The following is a 23460-nucleotide window of genomic DNA, read 5'->3' as shown; positions in this document are numbered from 1 at the left end:
GCATCTTTGGAGACACAGATCTTTACTGCTAAAGGGCTGTGGTTGCCTTGGGCTGGTACAGAAGCACAAAACATAATGTACATTTCTAGCTACTTCTTTAGTTAAGCTCTAGTTCTCCTTTAAACCTATAAACATAGTAAAGTAGGTAAATCATGACCTATATTATACTCATAAGTTGCTATCGGATAACCTCAGTGGCTGTTACATTGTTGTTCTATAGAACAATCAGTAGTGATGGGCGAATCAGAAAAATTCACATGATGCATTGAAGTCAATGGGCATCAAAATTATTTTGACGCGTAACAATTTTTACATGGGCAACTTTTTTGTTGCGTCAAATTTTTTCCGCCAGCAAATTTTTGCAGCAGTTTCTCGAAACAATTCCCAAGTGGCAGCAAGACAGTCAAATGCCTCCCATATAATTCCAATCAGAATCTGCCTCCTTCATTTCTCAGGTTCTGTACACAAGGGCCACAACCCCAATTAACACCTGTTACTTTTAAAAAACTATGGGACAGATTCAGTGAGAAAAAAGTTTATCACGTGAAAACTCATGGATGAGATTCAAAAAGAGGAGAAAAAAACTTGTCTCCAAATTCAGTTCTAGTTTTTTCTCATAGGCTTCAATAGAGATTTCACGATAAACCATAAGTTTTTCTGAATTGAATTGCATCCCAAATTGAATTCTATCCCCGACTTTCTCACTGATTTAAATCTGGCTCTATGTATGAGACTACTCATACTGAAATGGATCCATTTCATCAAATGCGTCTCTCTACTAGTAAGAAAAACAAAATTTCTTTCTCAACCAGGTAATGGTGATTGATCCTCTGTACGTGCTGTGATTACGCCACACATTTCTGTATTGTGTCACCATTTGACACACTCTGTACCTGTGCCTGTACCTGTGTCTTTGAAATTAAGAATCACTGGTGCCTAATTATTTCTCAAGGTACTTATATGATGAGTGTTATGATTCAGCTTCCATCACCCTTCCTCCAGACATTTGCTAGGACCAAGCCGAGGAAGTGGGTCACTACAGGTTTTCAAATTGTCTTTTTATACAGGAAAGAAGTCCTAAATATTGGGTATCAATGATTTATAGTAATCGTTTGGATTGTTGGCTACCACATGGCTCCTTTTATCTGCTGGATGTTTGTGACTACCTTGAAGAAGCTGTTCGGATGGGTGGTGAAACATTTTCAAAAAATTCATAAAGTCCAGTTACTTTAGACTTAATTCTACTAGATACTATCTAGTCTCTATCTGGTCATTGCTTCTATGGAAGCCCTCAAATGATTAACTTGTTCTTGGCATGAAGATTTTTACATTAAGGCCTACAATGTAGCTCTTAAAGAATGTCTAATTGTATCAATCTTCTTACTTTGCTTTTTATCACTGCAGGAGCTTCTTTCAAAGATGAAGCCCACTGAACGTAATCGTTAACATCAGCCACAGGTTGTTTCTTATTAAGTTTTTCTTCAAGAGCTGTTACATATTCTACGGTTCCTCCATCAACAAAAGAAATGATGCTCTCAATCACAGGCTTTATGTTTATTGAAGCTGCAAAGCAAAAAATATGTAAGATATTATGGTTATTAGCAGTTCTGTTTTGTAAAACCACCTAGGAGATCCAAGACATGTAAAAAATTACTCATTCTGTAGCCTTATGTTCCTAGGAACTCCTAGGTGACTTTTTAATAACCCACCCAAAAAACCCAATAAATGGTGACCCTGGGTTCTTGATATGGAAGAAATTCAACTGGAGCCATACAGCATAGAGGATGTCTGATGTCCATAGTTACAATGCTCATAGAACCCCATGGGTACTGATGGGCAAATAAATTCAACAGACGCAAATTCACTGCGAATTTCCATGTTTCGATGTGTCGATAAAATGTGGGCGCGCCTCAGAATAGTCGCACGCATAAACATTGTCATGCATAAAAATTATTCGGACGCCCATTGACTTTAATACATTTGGTCAAAATAGGCGCATATAGAACAACTGATGTGGGCGTCTAAATAATTTTGATGCCCATTGACTTCAATGTGTTTCACAAATTTTTTGCCGGTTTGCGAATTTTGCGGGAAATGCACGACAAATTCGCTCATCATTACCCATGGGTGTTATCGTAGTTGGGTCAGTTTTATAAGAAGCAAATTGCTACTGTATTGTTGATCTTTTAGCTTTTTTGTCATCCAACCAAAATCAAAGGTGAACTGTTATGTTTTGGGTAGCCGAGGATGAGTAGAGTATAACAGTGCTTTATTAGCAGAGTCATGCAGGCATTACACAACAATAAGCTTTCACTTTCACTTTTAAGCTACCAGGAAGTATGCACAGTATAATCTGAACACAGTGACATCTACAGGCCATTTGCATGAATACCAGATATTCCCCCTATAGTAGGAAAGCATTTGGACAACTATAATAAACAGCAACATTAAACACTATGCATTTTAAAGCAATAATATACATTATTTACATCACATAGTCCTTGGTCCATGCAGGTAGTTTTCTGATTCTCTCATTACGCCTTATAGGTTCACTTTCCTCAGGCCTATTGCAGTTGACGTCAGGAGTAGGAAAATGTCCTTCATCAAATGGAGCTTCTCCAAAGTCATATCTAACAGGAGCAAGATGACTTGCATTCCATATGTTCCACACAAGTATGAAGCGCTCACCTCTGTTTCTTTTCCCTTTTAGGACCAGGTGCTTAGCAGCCAAATTCCCACTCTGCCATGGGTTTCAGTCATATGAAATATCCAACAGACCGCAGCACACTGACACGTTGTTTCAGTAAACTTTCTTTGTGATTTATTGGCTCATTTTCAGTAGACAAAATAATGCGACATTTCGAGTCACACAGGACTCTTTATCAAGCATTCCATATGTGTCCATCAGACAGTTCATATGTGTATGGTCCTCGCTGGCGTTTCAGGAGTAGGAAAATGTCCTTCATCAAATGGAGCTTCTCCAAAGTCATATCTAACAGGAGCAAGATGACTTGCATTCCATATGCGTCCATCAGACAGTTCATATGTGTATGGTCCTCGCTGGCATTTCACTTCAAGTGGTGTAGTAAATTTAGATTGTCCTTGTTTCAGTATTCCTGGTTTCTTAATTCTGACTAAAGATCCAGGCGGAAAGTGTACTTTCACCACGTTTTCTGTCAGTATAAGCCTTGCATTTGGCTTGTTGATGTTTCACAATGTCAGCAGTAGATGATTTTGTAGGCACAGTATTTTGTGGAAGTTTGATGTCTGCAACATGTAACTTAGTGCGCATCTGTCTGCCATGTAATAATTCAGTAGGAGATGATTGAGTTGTTGCATGGCACGTTGCTCTGTAGTTATGTAGGAACTCTGTTGTAAATACTTTCCAAGATTTCCCAGTAAGATTTGCTCCATTCGCTCGATTTCTCCATTTGCTTCTGGGTAATACATTGAAGATTTCCTATGCACAATATTCCTCTCTCTCAGAAAGGATTCAAACTCATATGAGACAAACTGTGGTCCATTGTCTGATATTAACTCCTTTGGATTACCTTCTCTGCTGAAGACTGTAGACAGAAATGTTATTACTGTAGCTGTTGTTACCACATCGGCATCCATTGCTGGCCACCAATATAGTTTTCGTAGTCTTTGTTTTGTACGTACAATTCCTTGATGACTCTCGTGTGCAAGTTGTATGAGATTTTCTCGCAAGGTCTCTGGTGGTAGTTAGGGATGTAGCGAATGGCGGAAAAAATGTTCGCAAACATATTCGCGAACTTGCGTCAAAAATTCGAACGGTTCGCGAACGTCGCGAACCCCATAGACTTCAATGGGAAGGCGAATTTTAAAAGCTAGAAAAGACATTTCTGGCCAGAAAAATGATTTTAAAGTTGTTTAAAGGGTGCAACGACCTGGACAGTGGCATGCCAGAGGGGGATCAAGGGCAAAAATGTATCTGAAAAATACATTGTTGACACAGCGCTGCGTTTTGTGCTGTAAAGGGCAGAAATCACACTACGTCACTCAGGTGATGTTTCTGGACACGGAATGTGAAAAAGCTCACACAGCTAGGTGGCACTTGGTTAAAGACTGGGCAAACAATGCCTGCAAGGGCAACGTATACAGTAGTGGATACGGAATATATTATTGCTGCTGTAAAAACATCACTCAGGTGATGTTTACGGACACGGAATTATTATTGTTATTTAGACAGAATGTGAAAAAGCTCACACAGCTAGGTGGCACTTGCATACCTCCCAACTGTCCCTCTTTTGACCACTCAACCCCCTGTCCCTCTTTTGTACTGGAAAGTCCCTCTTTTCTCTGCACTGAACAGCCAGAAAAAAAACAGTTTCTAACTTAATTGGCTTTTGGCAGAGAGCTCAGAACAGCTAACAGGTGCAAATAAGATACTTTGTAACAATTTTGACTCTGGTTGGTGCTGGTAGTGGTGAACTACTAGGAGGAGTAGCACACCAGTCCCTCTTTTCTCTGAACTGAACAGCCAGAAAAAAAACAGTTTCTAACTTAATTAGCTTTTGGCAGAGAGCTCAGAACAGCTAACAGGTGCAAATAAGATACTTTGTAACAATTTTGACTCTGGTTGGTGCTGGTAGTGGTGAACTACTAGGAGGAGCAGCACACCAGTCCCTCTTTTCTCTGCACTGAACAGAAAAAAAACAGTTTCTAACTTAATTAGCTTTTGGCAGAGAGCTCAGAACAGCTAACAGGTGCAAATAAGATACTTTGTAACAATTTTGACTCTGGTTGGTGCTGGTGGTGGTGAACTACTAGGAGGAGCAGCACACCAGTCCCTCTTTTCTCTGCACTGAACAGCCAGAAAAAAAACAGTTTCTAACTTAATTAGCTTTTGGCAGAGAGCTCAGAACAGCTAACAGGTGCTAATAAGATACTTTGTAACAATTTTGACTCTGGTTGGTGCTGGTAGTGGTGAACTACTAGGAGGAGCAGCACACCAGTCCCACTCCCCAACACAGCTAGACTAATAGCACTGGGCTCTTACAGTAGCAAAGTAAAAAAAACAAAAAAGAAAATAAAAGCAGTCCTTACAAGGACTATTGGGTTATTACAGCAGTCAGCAGATGAGATCAGAAGCAGTGCCCACAGCAGCTACATACAGAGCACTGCAGTAGAAGGTAGATTACTAGTCAGCAAAGCTAACTAACCTAAACTCACTGTCCCTCAAATCCCTGCAGAGTTCTGTCCCTACAATACAGAGCAGTATCAAGTAGATTACTAGCCAGCAAAGTTACTATCAACTGTCCCTCAAATCACTCAACAGCTCTCTCCCTACACTAGCTCTTCCAAGCACACACAGGCAGAATGAAAAAACGCTGCAGGGCTTCAGTTTATATATGGAAGGGGAGTGGTCCAGGGGGTGTGGGGGTGGTCCAGGAGGGAGAGCTTCCTGATTGGCTGCCATGTATCTGCTGGTCTGGGGTGAGAGGTCAAAAATAAGCGCCAGCTAAGGCGAACCCAAATTGGCGAACGTCGCACGACGTTCGCGAACATTTGGCGGACGCGAACAGCCGATGTTCGCGCGAATTAGTTCGCGGGCGAACAGTCCGCGACATCCCTAGTGCTAGTAAGAGGTGAGCTCCACGGACAACATAGCCATCTACTAAGGACAGTTCGTGTCTAATCCTGTAGTAAGGTTGAAGATAAGGACTGAGTTTCTTCTCAGCATTCGGCCATTTGCTTTGTAATTTTACTTGGATTGGACATGTGAGGCAAGCTTGCTTAAAATCAGCAGCTGTAACTGTAGATGATAGTAAATCAGTCAATGCTACAACTTCTATGTCCTCATCCAGTGTATCAGAAGCTGCAGGTAAAGGTAAACGTGACCATCAGCAGTAACATTTTTCAAACCTGGTTTGTATTGCATTTTGAAATTCAGTAGCCTTGCTGACCATCTAGCTATATGCTTTCCAGCTCTTCCTAGTCCATTTGTTGTAAACAGTGTAAATAAAGGGCTATGATCAGTGCATAAGGTAAATTCTCTACCCCATAGGTAGGTTCTCCATTTTTCTGTTGCCCAAACACATGCTAGAGCTTCTTTTTCAACAGTTGAATACTTACGCTCTGTCTCTGTACATGTTCTGGATGCAAATGCAACAGTTTTCTCTGTATGATCAGCATGGATCTGTGGGAGAACTGCACCAACGCCATAGTCTGAAGCATCTGTAGTAACCATAGTGAGTAGTGCAGGATCAAATAAAGCTAGCGCTGGACTGTTCACAATTAGCTGCTTCACTATTTCAAAGCTATGTTGAGCAGACTCTGACCACACCAGACTTAAAGTTCCACGTAGTAGTGCTCTAAGTGGCTCCACAACTGAAGCATAGTTGGGAATAAACTTAGAATACCATGAAGTAAGACCTAAGAAAGCTCATAAGGTTTGGAAATCAGATGGAGGAGGTGCTTGTGTAACAGCGTTGACATGGTCAGGGTCAGGCAATAATCCATTTTGCGAGATTATATGACCCAGAAATGACAGCTGAGTTTGTCTAAAGTGGCATTTGGAAAGGTTCAGTTTCAGTCCTGCAGAATCAATGCATTTCAGAACCTTTCCCAGGTACTTGTCATGAAGATCCAAAGTTGGAGCGTAGACAATTATATCATCCAAGTAGCATTCTACACCAGGTATGTCATGGAGTATAGAAGACATCAGTCTTTGAAAACAACTCGGTGCTGAAGCCAGTCCATAAGGTACATGCTTGAACCGAAACAAACCATCATGGGCGATAAATGCAGTGAGGTCTCTGCTTTCCTCATGCAATAATACTTGATGATAAGCACTCTGAAGATCCAGAGAAGAAAAGAATTTTGCTCCTCAGAGTTCTGAAAATATTTCCTCTATGTGTGGCAAGGGATGATTATCCATAACAACTGCTTTATTAGGTTCACGGAGATCAACACACAATCGAATACCTCCAGTTTTCTTCATTGTTACAACAATTGGTGAAACCCATTCAGAGGATTCTGATTTTTCAATCACATCTTGCTCTACCAGTTTCTTTAGTTCCTGTGAGACAGTCTCCCTTATAGAGAGGGCAATCGCCTCAATTTCCGGCGGACTGGTTTTACATCTGGTCTCAACTTAACTTTGTGCACAGTTCTTTGCACAGCCCAGTGAAGTGTTGCTTTGTGGTGAAATATTAGACACTGGCTGTGTGACAGGCACTGCTGCTGTAGTAATGAGATGGCAGTTGAATATCGAGGGTTAATTAACCCTCGATATTCGACCCTATGTAAATTTGCCCCTAACAGTGCATATAAACTTGTCTGGAATAAATGTACCAGCTTTATCCACACTTAATACTGTAACATTTGTAGTAGTGACTTCATGAACATCTTTAGCAGAACTACGGCAGATCTCAGCAAAATGTCCTACTTTTGTGCAGTTGCGGCACCGTTTAGCTTTTGCAGGACATGTAACATGATTTGCAGTGTGTTGTGTTGAACCACAGCAAAAGCAGTATTTTCTATTTGTATTTGCTGCACAGTTTTGCAGTGTAGGTGAATCCCTTCCCTTAGCACTGTATTTTGCCTGTGACTGTGCATTATTAGGCCACAGTGTTGAATTCACAGTCTGTACATTCCCAGCAGTTCCCTGACTGAGAGTTTTAGCCTCTGCCACTGCTGTTTCAATTTGGCTAGCAACTGTAATAGCCTTTGCAAGGGTTAAATCCTGCTCTCTCTAATGAGGTGAGTTTGTTTTTTCCACTAATTGGTCTCTTAGCATTTCATCTGTTAGATTCCCAAACTCACAGGTAACAACCAGCTCTCTCAAAGCTGCTACAAATAGTTCTGTGGATTCGCCATTACGTTGTCCATGTTGGCAGAATTTATATCTTTCAGCAACCACATTTACTCTAAAAGTTCTTTATAGCAGTAAGAGCAGTTTCATAAGTATCATCAGGTAATGGTAATGTATAGAATTACTGTCCCTCTGCTCCCAGGCAGTGAATAAGTAAAGCACGTTTTCTAGCAGCAGAAATTTCCACTTGTTCAGCAGCAATAATCTAATATTCAAACATACGGATCCAAGCAGTAAAAGGTATGGTAGGCTCACCAGGGTTTGGAAGAAAAGGTGCAGGCTGCTGCAGAGGTAGAAGAGCCATCCTTGTCGCTATTTGTTATGTTTTGGGTAGCCGAGGATGAGTAGAGTATAACAGTGCTTTATTAGCAGAGTCAAGCAGGAATTACACAACAGTAAGCTTTCACTTTTAAGCTACCAGGAAGTATGCACAGTATAAGTATGAGCACGGTGACATCTACAGGCCATTTGTATAAACACCACATGAACAGTATCTGTAGTGCTGCTAAACATGGCCCAGAGTCCAAGAGACAAAGTGATTAGGGAGGAGTGAATTTGTTTTGCCGCGGAAATAACGACCATAGACCTCAATGGGAGAAAAAAATGTTGTACAGTGAAAAAAAAAATTAACTTGTATCAAAAAAAATGTTGTCACCCATACACTTTATTCCATTTTGACATATTTTCGCCAGTGACCGATTTTTGTCAAAGCAAAAGAGGTTAAATTTGCACATCCCTAAAAGTGATACTCAGGGTGTGGCTAGCTGGATGAAAATTAAATCATACAACCTACAACTACAATCAAAACAACCTCTAAAGCCTGCTGTTTGCCTGTGCAGTTATTATAGAGAATACAGTGATAAGGACAATATGGTGTAAAGTGGCTCATTTATTTATCATCAATTAGAAACTTGTCCTATAATTAAAAAACAATGCCAACATGCAGTAATATATTTCCCCACATTTCAAAAGACCAAAAGCACTTACGTTCTGTTTCTGATTCACCTCCACCTGTTTTACATACATCGCCTTTTATTTTTGGATTAAGATCAAGGTTTGCCCCTTCTGCTTTTACTCCTATACCTGCGTCTGCGTTAAATCTCAGGCAGTCCTTTATATCTTCAGTTGTTAATTCTGAAAAAAGAGCACAAGAGTGAAAGTGGAAAATGGTAAAAGTGTTCAAGCACATATGCCTTTCAATATTTTCAGTAGTTCCCCTTTCATTGGGAGACACCTTGGGGCACATTTACTAAGCTCGAGTGAAGGATCCGAATGATAAAAATTCGAATTTCGAAGTATTTTTTTTTTTGACTACTTCGACCATCGAATTGGCTACTTCGACCTTCGACTTCAAATCGAACGATTCAACATAAAAATCGTTCGACTATTCGACCATTCGATAGTCGAAGTACTGTCTTTTTAAAAAAACTTTGACTACCTACTTCACCACCTAAAACCTACCGAGGACCTTCCCCATAAGCTTTCTAAGTAATTTCTGATCAAAGGAAAATTCGATTAGAAGGATTTAATCGTTCGATCAAACGATTTTTCCTTCGATCGTTCGATCAAAGTAAATGCGGTAAATGGTAAATTCGATGGTCGAATATCGAGGGTTAGTTAACCCTCGATATTCGACCAATAGTAAATGTGCCCCCTTGTGTTGTTATTTTTATCCTTTAAAGGATAAGTAAACCTTAAAAATAAGTGAATGTACTTTTGCAATGTACATGATTTTCTTTTTCTTTTTAAATTCCAAGATATTAAAGGATACATGTACTGTTAACATGAATGAATTTTATTACAACAGCACCACCTGCTGGTCATTTTCCCACCAGTCTGACCACCAAGTAGTCAAGGAAGTTGTCAGGAGAAAGAAAGAGGCTGCTCTGATGTTCTTCTGCTTAGGAAATTAGAAACCTTTCTCAAATCTTTCCTAAGCAGAAGAACATCAAGAAATAAGTGTCTGACAAAATATTCCCATGTATGTCCACCTTACCTGTTTGCTCTTAGTTTTACCATGTAACATATGAAAATAAATAGTTTTAAACATATAAAAATATACAAAAATAAATATAAGTATTTCAATTATTAATAATATAATATAAGCAAACCCCAAATGTATAAACTTCTAAAAAATGTTTATGTAATATGTTACAGTCCATAATTAATATTTTATTAATATAAATAAATGCATATTTATTAAATAGTATGCATTTATATATTATATATTTAAATATTACTGTATTAATTTTATATCTTAAATATAAAATAGATGTAATACTTGCTATAATATAAAACTTTTGAACATATAAATATATATATATATATATATATATATATATATATATATATATATATAAAAACTTTTTTCATTTGAGCTGTTTATAGATTGTTAACCAGAAATAACAACTTTTTACAATTGCTTTCCTTCTTTTATTTTTTATCGTTTTCCCAAAACCTAAGTTTTAAGTTAAATGTTCCTGTCTCTGGTGTTTTTTTACTCTGGCAACTCAGTCGAATGTTTTTTTACCTCGCATGAACTCCAATTACCTTGAAACTCGAATAGTATCTTATTTAAGAAAAAACTTGAACGTCTAAAACTTGATCAAATATTACTGTCCCGAAAAAACAAACCGATTTTCTCCAAAAAAAACCCTCAAATGCCAGGAAGGCTATTAACATCTTCAGATGGGTTACTGGACTTCTGCCATTGACTTCTACATGAACTCGGCAGGTTTTAGGTGTCGAATAGTTTAATTCGAGTTGTTCCAAGGGTCAAAGTATGACAAATCGAATTCAATTTTGAGTCTGGATTATTCCCAACTCAAATTTGTGGGTTTTGACCCAAAAATCCAACTCGAAAATTCAAATTCGGATTCAAATTTATAATTCGAACCTTAATAAATTTGCCCCTGAGAGATAAATATAAATACATGCACTGGGACAGACATCTGTAGTATAATTACAACTAATAGACGCACAATATATCGGTTTCCCTAAAATATTCTTTACATTTAGGAAAATGTTGAAGTACCTCGAGAGTTCATTTCGATTGAATCTAAGACATATACCAGCTCATATTTTCCTCCCAGGTTGCCAGAAACTGAATAATGTGTGCCGTACATCTCCAAAATGGAAAAATATTCAGCTTTATCATAGCCTTTGGGCAGATTCTTGATGTCCTCAATGAAAGTAGGGTTAAGCATTGCACCCCGAGTTCTCATCTGAAATGTTGCAAGCTGCACAGACCCTGACACTCGCATAAAAGTTTTATCCTGAAGAAAAAGAACAATCATTATATATCATCCATTCACGCCAGTAGTTTAGAGTGTTACAGTCCTCAGATAATTACTATCTACAGGTATGGGATCCATTATCCAGAAACACGTTATCCAGAAAGCTCTCAATGATGGAAAGTACCTCTCTCATAGACTCAATTATATCTAAATAATTCAGATTTTTAAAAATGATTTCCTCTTGCATTGTAATAATAAACCAGTACCTTGTACTTAAAGGCCCCCATACATGGGCAGATATCAGCTGCCGATAGATTAAGTCTGCAGCTTACTGGCCAATGTATGGGGCCCTCCAACGGGTTTTCCTGATCGATATTTGGCCAAAATCCCGTCAGATCAAGGAACACATCGGTTTTCTAATGAGGTCCTTGATCTAACCTCTCAATATCTCCTCGTTATGATCCGATTGTTGAGCCCTATAGCCCAAAATCGGATCAGCCTGATATCACCCATCTAAAGGCCTCTCTAAGATATAATTCATCCTTATTGTAAGCCAAACCAGCCTATAGGGTTCAATTCATGTTTACATGATTTTCTAGAAGAATTAAGGCATAAAGATCCAAATTATGGAAAAGCCCAGATCCTGAGCAATATGGGTAACAGGTCCCATACCTCAATAATTTTTTATACAAAAATGCAAATATTGCAATTGTTTTGTCACATTAGAGTTTCAGATTTCCTATATTTATGGATGATAAAGGAGCACAAATAGGTCCATATAATAAAGTCTGGATGCTCTGTCCATTGGCTGATCCTTCCTGAGGACACAAGGGCATCCCTTGAAATTACAGGAAAGGAGGATTGATTTTAAGGTTTAAGAAGTGTTTCCATAAAGCCATAAAGTTGTATAATTCTCTCCCCAAAATGACTGTATTGGCAGAGACATCAGATAATTTCAAGAAAGGTTTGAAAGTATTTAAAGGGATACTGTCATGGGGAAAAACATTTTTTTTCAAAATGAATCGGTTAATAGTGCTGCTCCAGCAGAATTCTGCGCTCCATTTCTCAAAAGAACAAACAGATTTTTTTTATATTCAATTTTGAAATCTGACATGGGGCTAGACATATTGTCAATTTCCCAGCTGCCCCAAGTCATGTGACTTGTGCTCTGATAAACTTCAATCACTCTTTACTGCTGTACTGCAAGTTGGAGTGATATCACCCCCCTCCCTTTTCCCCCCCAGCAGCCAAACAAAAGAACAATGGGAAGGTAACCAGATAACAGCTCCCTATCACAAGATAACAGCTGCCTGGTAGATCTAAGAACAACACTCAATAGTAAAAACCCATGTCCCACTGAGACACATTCAGTTACATTGAGAAGGAAAAACAGCAGCCTGCCAGAAAGCATTTCTCTCCTGAAGTGCAGGCACAAGTCACATGACCAGGGGCAGCTGGGAAATTGACAAAATGTCTAGCCCCATGACAGATTTCAAAATTAAATATAAAAAAATCTGTTTGCTCTTTTGAGAAATGGATTTCAGTGCAGAATTCTGCTGGAGTAGCACTATTAACTGATGTGTTTTGAAATAAACATGTTTTCTGATGATCCCTTTAAAGAGAAAAATGCAAGGATATGGAATCTAACAAAAGTTGTCTTTTGCGGTAAACTGGAGACACCTTCCGATGGGTTTTTTCTCCATCTAATGGATCACCCAGATATTAGGTAAGAGTTTCTTGTTCAAAAGGTTGAAAATGACGGACTTGTGTCTTAACTACTATGCAACTGTGGGGCCAATTTAATAACAATCAAATTTTGTTCTTTCCATGAATCTCTAAATATGTGTTTTTAATATTTTTTTTTTAAAAAAAAAGCTCTAACAATTTGAGATTTATTACGTGTAAAAAACATGAAAACCTCTAATAAAAAAACTTGTCAAAGTCAGTGGAAGCTACACTGATCCTATTGGACTGTTTTAAATCAATTTAGACTTTTAGAAGATTTTGGATTTTTTTTTTCCGGTAGGAATGGTCCAAATCAAATTTTTAAAGGTTTTAGCGTTATCTGGAGCGTTATCTGGAAACGCATTATCCAGAAAGCTCAGAATTACAGAAAGGCCATCTCCCATAGACTCCATTTTATCAGAATAATCCAAAATTTTAAAAATATTTCCAGGGTAATAATAAAACAGTACCTTATATTTGATCCCAACTAAGATATAATTCATCCTTATTGGAAGCAAAACCAGCCTATTGGGTTTATTTAATGTTTAAGTAATGTTTTAGCAAAGTTATGGTATGGAGATCCAAATTAATGAAAGACCCCTTTTCCAGAAAAACCCAGGTCCTGAGCATTTTGGATAACAAGTGTAGAAGCAAAGTAAACTTTTTATCCATCAATATTTTTTAATCACGTTATTTTACCAAAAAAAAAGTTGATATGGCACAGAATACAAAAGAATTCAACCTTTCGCCAATAGCTCCCATTTTCAGATGTAGGAATTCCAGGTGGAATGAACATTGATCATAAAAAGCCTTACCTTGGTTTCTGAATACGTTCGCAGTTTCTCAATGTTCTTGGTTTTTGAATATCCTATTCCCGCGTTTGCATTTACTGAGACGTTCTTATTCTCAGTAGGAGTTAGTTTGAGACTCACAGATGCATCAATATTGACTGTGAGCCCATCAATAATCTTTGACATCACTGATTTTGCGTCGTGATATGTTTCCGTTGTAAAAGATTTATCAGCTCTAGTCTGGAGTAAAATGAACAATGAGTACTAAAAATATAGAAATTATATTACATGCATATATTAAGAATAATACTAGTTAATTAAACCACCTCCCCAATATTGATTCATCCTGTACTTTATCTAGATTCTTGAAGATATAGTGGGCATGATTTTAAGTGCAGCTGTTACTTTGAACTCCTCTGTAGATATGACATACTCCCTACCCAGAGACTATTATCCACTGTTACTATAGGCACCATCTCTCTCTACTATACCTGCTATCCCACAGTCACACTCCCTTCCCAGAGACTATTATCCCACTGTTACTATAGGCACCATCTCTCCCTACTATACTTGCTATCCCACAACCACACTCCCTTCCCAGAGACTATTATCCACTGTTACTATAGGCACCATCTCTCCCTACTATACCTGCTATCCCACAGTCACACTCCCTTCCCAGAGACTATTATCCACTGTTACTATAGGCACCATCTCTCCCTACTATACCTGCTATCCCACAGTCACACTCCCTTCCCAGAGACTATTATCCACTGTTACTATAGGCACCATCTCTCCCTACTATACCTGCTATCCCACAGTCACACTCCCTTCCCAGAGACTATTGTCCCATTGCTACTAAAGGCAATGTCTCTCCCTACTATACCTGCTATCCCACAGTCACAGTCCCTTCCCAAAGACTATTATCCCACTGTTACTATAGGCACCATCTCTCCCTACTATACCTGCTATCCCACAACTACAGTTCCTTCCCAGATTATATTTTCCTTGGATATAGGTACAATATTATGTCCTGTAGAGTTATAATTGTATATAATGTCAGTAATGTGTTATATTTGTTCATGAATTGTCTCACCTGATAAACAAGAGCTGCCACATTCCATGGCTTTCTGAAATATGTTTTGCCATCACGCACCCTATCACAAATGCCATTGAAATATTCATTGTCAAATGGGTTTCTTCTTGGTTTCATACCTAGGATGTTCAGCCTACCAAGAAAGAGAAGAAAAAATGTGATATTAATTGGAAATATAAAAGCTGCAAATGGAATAACAGTTATCAAAATGTTCTTTCCTGATTGGAAAACAAGACAAAACCTCCTAGCTGTATCAGGGCCTTGTGTCCATTCTTGGGAGACAACCTACAATCTGTGACCCTGATCTTATCCTCCATCATATCAATGCAATATTACAGTGTAATAAAAAGTTAGATGGTTTATACAAATATTTTTACCCACCCGTCTCCTGCAGTTCTTGCAATTTCTGACAGTTCAATATCTGAGTTTCGACAGGGGGACTTGGGATCTTTATCATCACAGGTTTCGTCAGAGTAATCTCCACAGTCATTATCCCCATTGCACAACAACCTGGTCTTGATGCATCTTCCTAGAAACCAGGAGAATAAAGAAGAAATAATTATGCCAGTGGTAATTCTGGAAGATGTAGAGAGGCCTGACTGATGGAGATCGCAGTGTCTTTTGTAGTTTGGACTACTCTAGTAGTAGACATGGACCAATAGGGAGTTCCGATAAAGTGGCCTCAGTTAAAGGAGTGGCCTCAGTTAAAGGAGAAGGAAAGGCTAAAATTAAGTAAGTTTTACCAGAAAGGTCTATATAAATACACCAGTAAACCCCCAAAGTAATGCTGCTCTGAGTCCTCTGTCGAAAGAAACACCACATTTCTTTCCTTCTATTGTGTACTCATGGGCTTCTGTATCAGACTTCCTGTTTTCTGTATAAACCTCCGTGGCTTGAGCATGCTCAGTTTGCTTCTCTCTCCCCCTCCCTTTTCCCTCCTCCCTCCTGTAATCTGAGCCCAGAGCTATGAGTGAGCAGGGAGAGACTCAGGCAGGAAGTGATGTCACACCAACCTAATATGGCAGCTGCTATCCTAAACAAACAGAGAGCTTCTAGAGCTGTTTACTCAGGTATGGTAAAGCATTCTACAGAATAAATATAGTGTTTATAGCTTGTACTATTGTGGCTAATGTATTGGCAATATACTGTCTTAGTAGCTTCCCTTCTCTTTTAAAAAGAAGCTTGAAAACACCACCAAAAACACCACCCTGAGCTTGTTATTGGCCAGTAGAAATATTATGAGTTCAACACTGCATGCACTGCTATGTAGGATTAAAGGGACAGTAACACCAAAAAATGAACGTGTTTTAATATAATGAAAGTAAACTATACTGTCGCCCTGCACTGGTACATCTGAAACTCTACTATCGTTTCTAAAACAAGCTACTGTGTAGCCATGGGGGCAGCCATTCAAAGCTGAAAAGGGGAAAAGGCACAGGATACACAGCAGATAACAGATGATCTATGTAGTATACAATGGGATTCTTCAGAACATATCTGTTATCTATTTTTGTATCCTTGAAAGGCCACGCCCATGGCTACACAGCAGCTTGTTTATATAAACTATAGTTGTGTTTCTGAAGCAAACACACCAGTTGTGCAAGTGCAGAGCAACAGACATAATATTTTCATTACTTTAAGGGTAAGTCCACACTGGGTCTTTGCGGCGACCAATCTCCCCAAGTGCCTTCCCTGACTCTGCGCCGGCTAAAATGAAAATAATGCCGGCTCTAATCAGACGCGGCGGTTCGTTTTCCAAAGTCGCCCAAAGTTGCGTCACGAGGAAACTTTGGAAAGCGAATCGCTGCGTGTGATTAGTGATTGCAGTTTTTCATTTTAGCCGGCGATTAGCCGCCAGGTGACCAAATCTCCCCAAAACGCCCAGTGTGGCTTGATCCTAAAACACTTTCTTTTTGTGGTGTTACTGTTCCTTTAAGTGCTGTACTAGAATGTACTAATTGCCAGATACTAAACCTGTGAACCTGTATCTATCTGTTCCATAGCAGCTATTTATAAGGGTAATTTCACACCTGGAGATTTGGGGAGATTTAGTGAAGAGGCGATTAGTCGCCGGGCGACTAAATCTCCCCAAATCTCCAGGTGTGACCTTACCCTAAGGCCAACATCCCTTATAGAGATTTTTACAGACAGACTTCTTTATATAGTTTCCCTTTATGTCTCTTAGGGCAGAGACACACACACTCAGATTCGGGGAGATAAATCGGCTTTTCTTTGTGGCGACTAAGAAAACGCCCATTGACTTGCAATGCATTAGGGAAAAAAAAAGTCGCCATGAGAAATAACACCCATATTGACTTTAATGTATTAGAGAAAAAAAAGTCGCCATAAGAACTAACACCCATATTGACTTCAATGCATTAGGACAAAAAGCTGCCATTAGAAAAAATGCTCATTGACTGTAATGCATTTGGAGCAAGAAAAATAACGTCCCTTAAGAATGCCCATTGACTTTAATGCGTTTTCCGAAATTTCGTCGTTTTGCAAAGTTTTACACAGTTTTGCTGAATATGGAAGGTCATCACTAGTTCCCTCAGTACCCGGGTACTTTGCCCTTTATATTAGAACTCATGTGTCATTGATCTTTTTGCAATAATGTTTTAAGTATATGTATGTTTTGAATATGGTAATTATAAAGTGAGCTTTTTGATAACAGACCACCTCAATACAAGCATTCCTCTGGTTTATTGTTTGTAGCTATTGCTTAAATACCCACTGAGGTTGCTGAGTTCTATATTTAGTGCACTCTTTGGTGATAATTGGTATATATATATTTTATGCTGTAAATGACGAGCAAGTAAAGGATGGTAACAAGAATAGCAATCCCTCTAGCTGGCTGGATATATGTTTCATTGCTTTCTCTAGGGCATATCGTTTATAATGGCACATATTATGCAATAAAAAATTATTTCTTGTCAGCTACAAACAGCAGCCACCATGAGCTGAAATCTTCACGTGTGACCTGCACATTATTAATAATAGATTCATTACCTGATTCACACTCAAAATCATTTCCACACAAAACGGGTTGTTCTAAACAATCCTCCTCAGGAATGCACCGCTGAATGTCACCCAGGGTATTCACACAGGCCGCCCCTCCATACTGACCAAAGTGCTCCACACTCCTAGACCGATACTAGAAGGGAAATATACATTTTAAGGAGCCAATTTGAACAAAATGTTCCCAACACTGTCATCACATTGTACATTTATGATTGCTATACTTCTTAATTATCATAATATATATTGTATATTAAAGGGGGTGTTCACCTTCAAACAACCTTTTCCAATTACTTTCTATTTTCTATGTGTGATGCATTTTCTAATATTGAAGTAGACAGTATAATTTTTGACCTTCTAAAGCAGCTCTGGGAAAGGGGGGGGGGGGGTCACCGACCCTGTAAACTGTTCTAAAGTGAAACATTTAGTTGATACATTTCTCATCATTGTCCCTGCTGAGCAGAATCTCTGGGTTTCATTACAGGCAGCTGTTAGAATTGATACAATAATTGCTTATACTCCAGAGATGCTGCTGAGAATGTATCAACTAATGGAGCAAATTGTAACAGTTCAGAGTCTGCACCTGAATTAAAGAGCTGCCAGACTGAAAAACCTGAGACAGGGACTTTAAACTTAAATATTGAAAAAACGGTCAAAAATAAAAGTAGCTGAAAAAAGCATTTATTTCTGGTGTACAGTCTGAAAACAATCGAAGTGTTTGGAAGGTGAACAACCCCTTTAATCTATAAACATGGTAGATAGCAGGTCATAGCAGTTCATTTTTATGTGGAAAAATACAATTTTGCGTATTTGTTTTATAGATACAGTATAGTTAAATAAATATTTACCCTATGTTTGGTGCAAGGGTCGCATTGGCTCCAACTGCCCCAAGAGCTTAGCTGGCAGTCAATAGGCGCTGGGGCATTCACTTCTCTCTGGAACCGCTGGGGGTTCTGTGAAAAACTACAAAAAATAGATATTCAAATTTTTTTTTTTGCGATGCCTGGCTTCTAGTGCAAGTCATTAGAGTAGGATATTGTTTCTGAACAGCTTTTGGGAAAAATTTTTCAAATTAAAGTAGGAAAATAAAAGAGGTACGGCAATGGGATCCATTATCTTGAAACCCTTTATCCAGAAAGGTCCAATCTCCCATAGACTCTATTTTAATCAAATAATCCAAATTTTTCACAATGATTTCCCTTTTCTCTGCAATAATAAAACAGCACGTAACACTTGATCCAAACTAAGATATAATAAATCCTCATTGGAGGCAAAACACTGAGCACTTACCTTGGCTCCCCGGAGACAAATGCACAGAGCACGGTTAGTCCCAGCAATAAGCATATGTTTTCCATGTTGCTTGCTGAAGGCTCTGGGGCAGAGTACTTGCTAAGATTTTGGCAGCCCATTATATAATGGATCCATTGTCATTCATTAACAGCACACAAAAGAATGCGGAGTAACTAAAACCAATCAGATTACATGTTTTGGCATGTGAAGCTTCAATTGCCTGGAAGTTTTAAAACACTAATCCCCTTTACAAGAAATGCCTCCATTGCACAGATTTACATTCCCTGTGATATAGAAAAGTGTCCCATTGTGCCACCCCTAGTAAATACAGGTATATAATACAAATGTCTTTTCTTCACAGACAAAACATTTACTTGAACACAACAGCCAATATAATATTGGCCATATAGGAAATCACAATTTAATAGAGCCAAAGGAGGGGTAACATGATTTACCTGGACCCCAAACAGCATTTAAATATAAATCCCTTCCCCCATGACTTTGCAGTCTCCATGGGGCAAATTCACTAAGCGCCGAAGCGCCTAACGCTAGCGTCAATTCGCTAGCGTTGGGCATTTTCGTTACTTCGCAAATTCACTAACGAACGCTGGCGTAAATTCGCTAGTGTTACTTCGCACCCTTACGCCTGGCGAATTTTCGCTACGGACGTAACTACGCAAATTCACTAATGCGCGCAGTGTACTGAACGCTACCTTTTATGCTAGACTTCCTTTGCCACCTCAGACCAGGCGAAGCGCAATAGAGTAGATAGGGATTGCTTCAAAAATAAGTTCACATTTTTTCTAAGTCCCAAAAAACGCTGGCGTTTTTTCTATATTATGGGGCTCCCCTCCTCCCCCCCTACATTTCCTAACTCATGGCAACTTAACTATACAGTGGGCACATGTGTAGGGCAAAATAAACATTTTATTTGATGTTTTGAAGGTTTCCCAGGCATTTGTAGTGATTCTACATATTCCTCCATTGAAATTTGAATTTGGCGCCATATGCAAATTAACCATCGCTAGCGTAACTTCGCTTCGCTTAGCGAATCAACGCTAGCGCAACTTCGCAACCTTACGCTACCCCTGTGCGCAACTTCGGATTTTAGTGAATTTGCGGAGCGCTGGCGAAACCACGCCTGGCGAAGTGCGGCGAAGTGAATTTGCCCCCATATCTTTCCCTTGTAGGCATAGGCAGGAGGGAGCAATGTGGCTTCCTACTAGATTTTTTCCCCAGTTAATTGTGTTTTTTTATTTATAACTAATAATATTTCCATTGGCTGAGGGTACTTGCAGCACATGGGGAAGACTACAGTTTATTATATACAGATCAAACAGTGCAGAATTGTATGAATCTCCTCCCACACTGACTCTCCACAGCCTAGATGGAGACAGTTCCCATGTGCCATGGCTACCCCCAGAAATTGTTTTATATTATAATGAAAGTAATATTGAATGTGGCTAATTCCTGTGAATAAGTTGCCCAATAAGTTTATGTACTTTTTCTGGTGAGCTGATATTGCGAGAGTATTTTTCTGCTCTCCGGAGTATCTTCTGCCGTGCAGTGGGTGATATGTTTGCTATTCCATTGCAAAATGTACTGTGGATTGAGAATTTGACCCTTAAGTCAAGCAAACATATTTGCACAAGATTTGTTAAACTGTGATAAGAGGAATGGGCCACTAAATAAAAAGAATAAAAAAGAATAAAAATAACGTGACTTTAAAGCCTTTTTTTTTTTTTTTTAAAGAAACGTATATGAAACAGACCCTGGTGAATGCATTGGATTTGAGGATTTCTGCAATATCTTGACTTTATAGAGTCACAATGGAAAACCTTCTGGTTAAAATACAGTGATACCGTCAGTTTGTGATTAAAAGAGACTTATCTAGCGGTTTCTTACTTATAGGGCACTCTGAACAGGAATTTGTCACCTAAGGTGACTGCCTCATTCCATGCAATGCTGTGGGGTAGAACAAGCTGCAGTTGCTTTGTTTTTCCAGTGGGTCAACATAGAGTTGTGCAAAAGATGTTAGACTTTTTTTTATCTATTAGCTATTTTATCTGTGCAAACTTTGTTTCAAGGATGAATGCATTTACCGGCATTGCAGGGAGACTGGGAAACTGGTAAATATACACTCAGTTCTCTTCCCATAACAGTCCCCGTGGGTTTTCTTATGAAATAAAAGATACTAAAACACCAGAACAGCTGTATACGTAAACGAAAAAGGACCTGTCACCTTGAGACATGAGTAATATATACAGTAGCTTTCCCTCCTTAGTTAAACCCTTTAGTCAGCTGTTTTTGACTATATCCGAAACAGATTAGAAAATATCCTATATGTAAAAAGTGTTTCATAGGCGCTGCCATCTTGAAACAGGACCCCTTTGTGTTTTGCGTGTGGGCTGTGCCAAACTGCCCAATCTCATTCATGCCTAGTCATAGAGTATACTCTATGATAGAAAAATGTAGGGCTATGGCGAGAATGCCCACTTTAAAGGGGAAGGAAACCTAGTCGGCGCAAACCCCCACCCCCCCTCCCGTTTGTTGCCCACCCTCCCTCCTCCCCCCTGGCCTACCTGTCCCACTGGGCAAATGCCCCTAACTTGTTACTTACCCTTCTGCGCAGGTCCAGTCCAGGGAGTTCACAGACGACATCTTCTTCCACGCGATCTTCTTCCTGCTGTGAACGGCGTTTTGGCGCATGCCACAGTAGGATCATTTCGCCGTTACGGATCTACTGCGCATGCGCCAAAAGTCACACGCATGCGCAGTAGATCGTACCGGCGAAATGATCCTACTGCGCATGCGCCGTTCAAAGCAGGAAGAAGATCGCGTGGAAGAAGATGTCGTCTGTGTACTCCCTGGACTGGACCTGCGCAGAGGGTAAGTAACAAGTTAGGGGCATTTGCCCGGTGGGACGGGTAGGCCAGGGGGGAGGAGGGAGGGGGGCAACAAACGGGAGGGGGGGTGGGGGGTTTGCGCCGACTAGGTTTCCTTCCCCTTTAAAGAGAATTCTTTTGGTTGATCAATATATGAATCAGCAGAAATAAGACATAAATTATTGCTTATGTTTTTGTTGTGTTGTGTACATTTTTTCTGCAGGTATATTATGAAGTGAGACAGTAGCCCTTGTATTGTAGCGAAAGTGACTACTAGTAGCTGTCCAACTCAATAAGCATCACGTGGCACCCACAGTGCAGAAGCGAATATTAATAATAACTAGGAGCAGCTGGAAAATGAGAGGAGAAATGTAGGTATTTATTCCCAAAGCCAAATATAGTGTAAGACCTGAAATAATGCAGAATCAAGCCTCATCAAGCCTTTTCTAAATAACAGCGCCGGATTTCTTTGTGGGCCACCCCTAGGCCGCGCGGTCCGAAAAAACGCCAGCGCAGCTGGTGTAATTGAATGGGGATGCACATGTCCCCATAATGCGGCTGGGCAGCATGCCGCCCCTATTTTTTGCCGCCCTAGGTCCAGGCCTATGCGGCCTTGCCGCAAATCCGGACCTGCTAAATAATCATCAGATGATCCCTCAAACCAGTGGAAGGCAGAATGTTCAGTTAATGAAAATGTATTTATTTTCTTATTTTCATTTGCCTGTGACTGCATGTGGGGGTTGGTTACTCATGGAGTTGCACCTATAAGGCAGGTCAACAGAACTCACACACATACACACACAGACACACACACACTCAGACACACACACACTCAGACACACACACACTCAGGCATACCCACACTCACAGATTTAGGAATACACACTCAAACACAGACTCAGGGACACACAGAGATACTCTAACACACACATACACACAGAAATGCACATCACAGGCACATGTTTCACAAAAGACTGACCATTAAATCAAGGTGAACAGTCACAAACAGATCACTCCATAGCGTAACCTTATCAAGTCTCTAAAATAAATAAACAAAGTACTGTTCACATTTCACAAAAACCAGACCATTCAATCAAAGTGAACAGACACTAACAGAGAGCTCTAACATAAATAAACTAAGTACCATTCAGTCTGTCCTGCAGGACGAATACAGACACGAGTTCCAGCTACAGGACTGCCGTGATAAGGGAAGTGGGGAGGGGCAAACGCTGTCGGAGTTTCCTGCTGCCTTTTCTTTCTCCTCCGTGCGGGAGATGAAATCTCACGAGATTTATAGTTTTTCCCTTGAGGCTTTGCGTGCCGACTTTCAGAAAGTAGGACTGGCAGAGTCTCGTGCACTCTTTGAAAACACTGCATTAGTTACATTTATTCAACCAAAAGATGCAGCTATGTGAGTATTTATAACTCTTTAATTACAGTCCAGGGGGCCGATTCACTAACTTCGAGTGAGGGATTCGAAGTAAAAAAACTTCAAATTTCGAAGTTTTTTTTGGGCTACTTCGACCATCGAATGGGCTACTTCGACCTTCGACTACGACTTTGAATCGAAGGATTCGAACTA

At 39.6% G+C, this 23460-nt stretch overlaps 1 protein-coding gene across 4 annotated transcripts in view; it reads right to left on the bottom strand.

The window, feature by feature from the left end:
- The window catches only part of c9.L (complement C9 L homeolog), a 52370-nt gene that overhangs the window by 3173 nt on the left and 25737 nt on the right, over positions 1-23460 (bottom strand). Inside the window, exons 1-10 of one of the 4 annotated variants that reach the window (XM_018263143.2) lie at positions 23023-23144; positions 18994-19166; positions 18552-18666; positions 17695-17839; positions 15067-15214; positions 14686-14818; positions 13617-13832; positions 10875-11115; positions 8828-8974; positions 1385-1563 (exon numbers count right to left, since the gene is read on the bottom strand). In XM_018263143.2, coding sequence (XP_018118632.1) covers positions 1385-1563; positions 8828-8974; positions 10875-11115; positions 13617-13832; positions 14686-14818; positions 15067-15214; positions 17695-17839; positions 18552-18666; positions 18994-19112 — 1443 coding nt within the window. In that variant the 5' untranslated portion in view covers positions 19113-19166; positions 23023-23144. 4 annotated transcript variants of the gene reach the window in all.

This window comes from Xenopus laevis, chromosome 1L (assembly GCF_017654675.1).
Source record: "Xenopus laevis strain J_2021 chromosome 1L, Xenopus_laevis_v10.1, whole genome shotgun sequence".
NCBI classification, from domain to species: Eukaryota; Metazoa; Chordata; class Amphibia; order Anura; family Pipidae; genus Xenopus; species Xenopus laevis.
The sequence above is the reverse complement of the archived record's forward strand: the minus strand, read 5'-3'. Positions and strand labels throughout refer to the sequence as shown.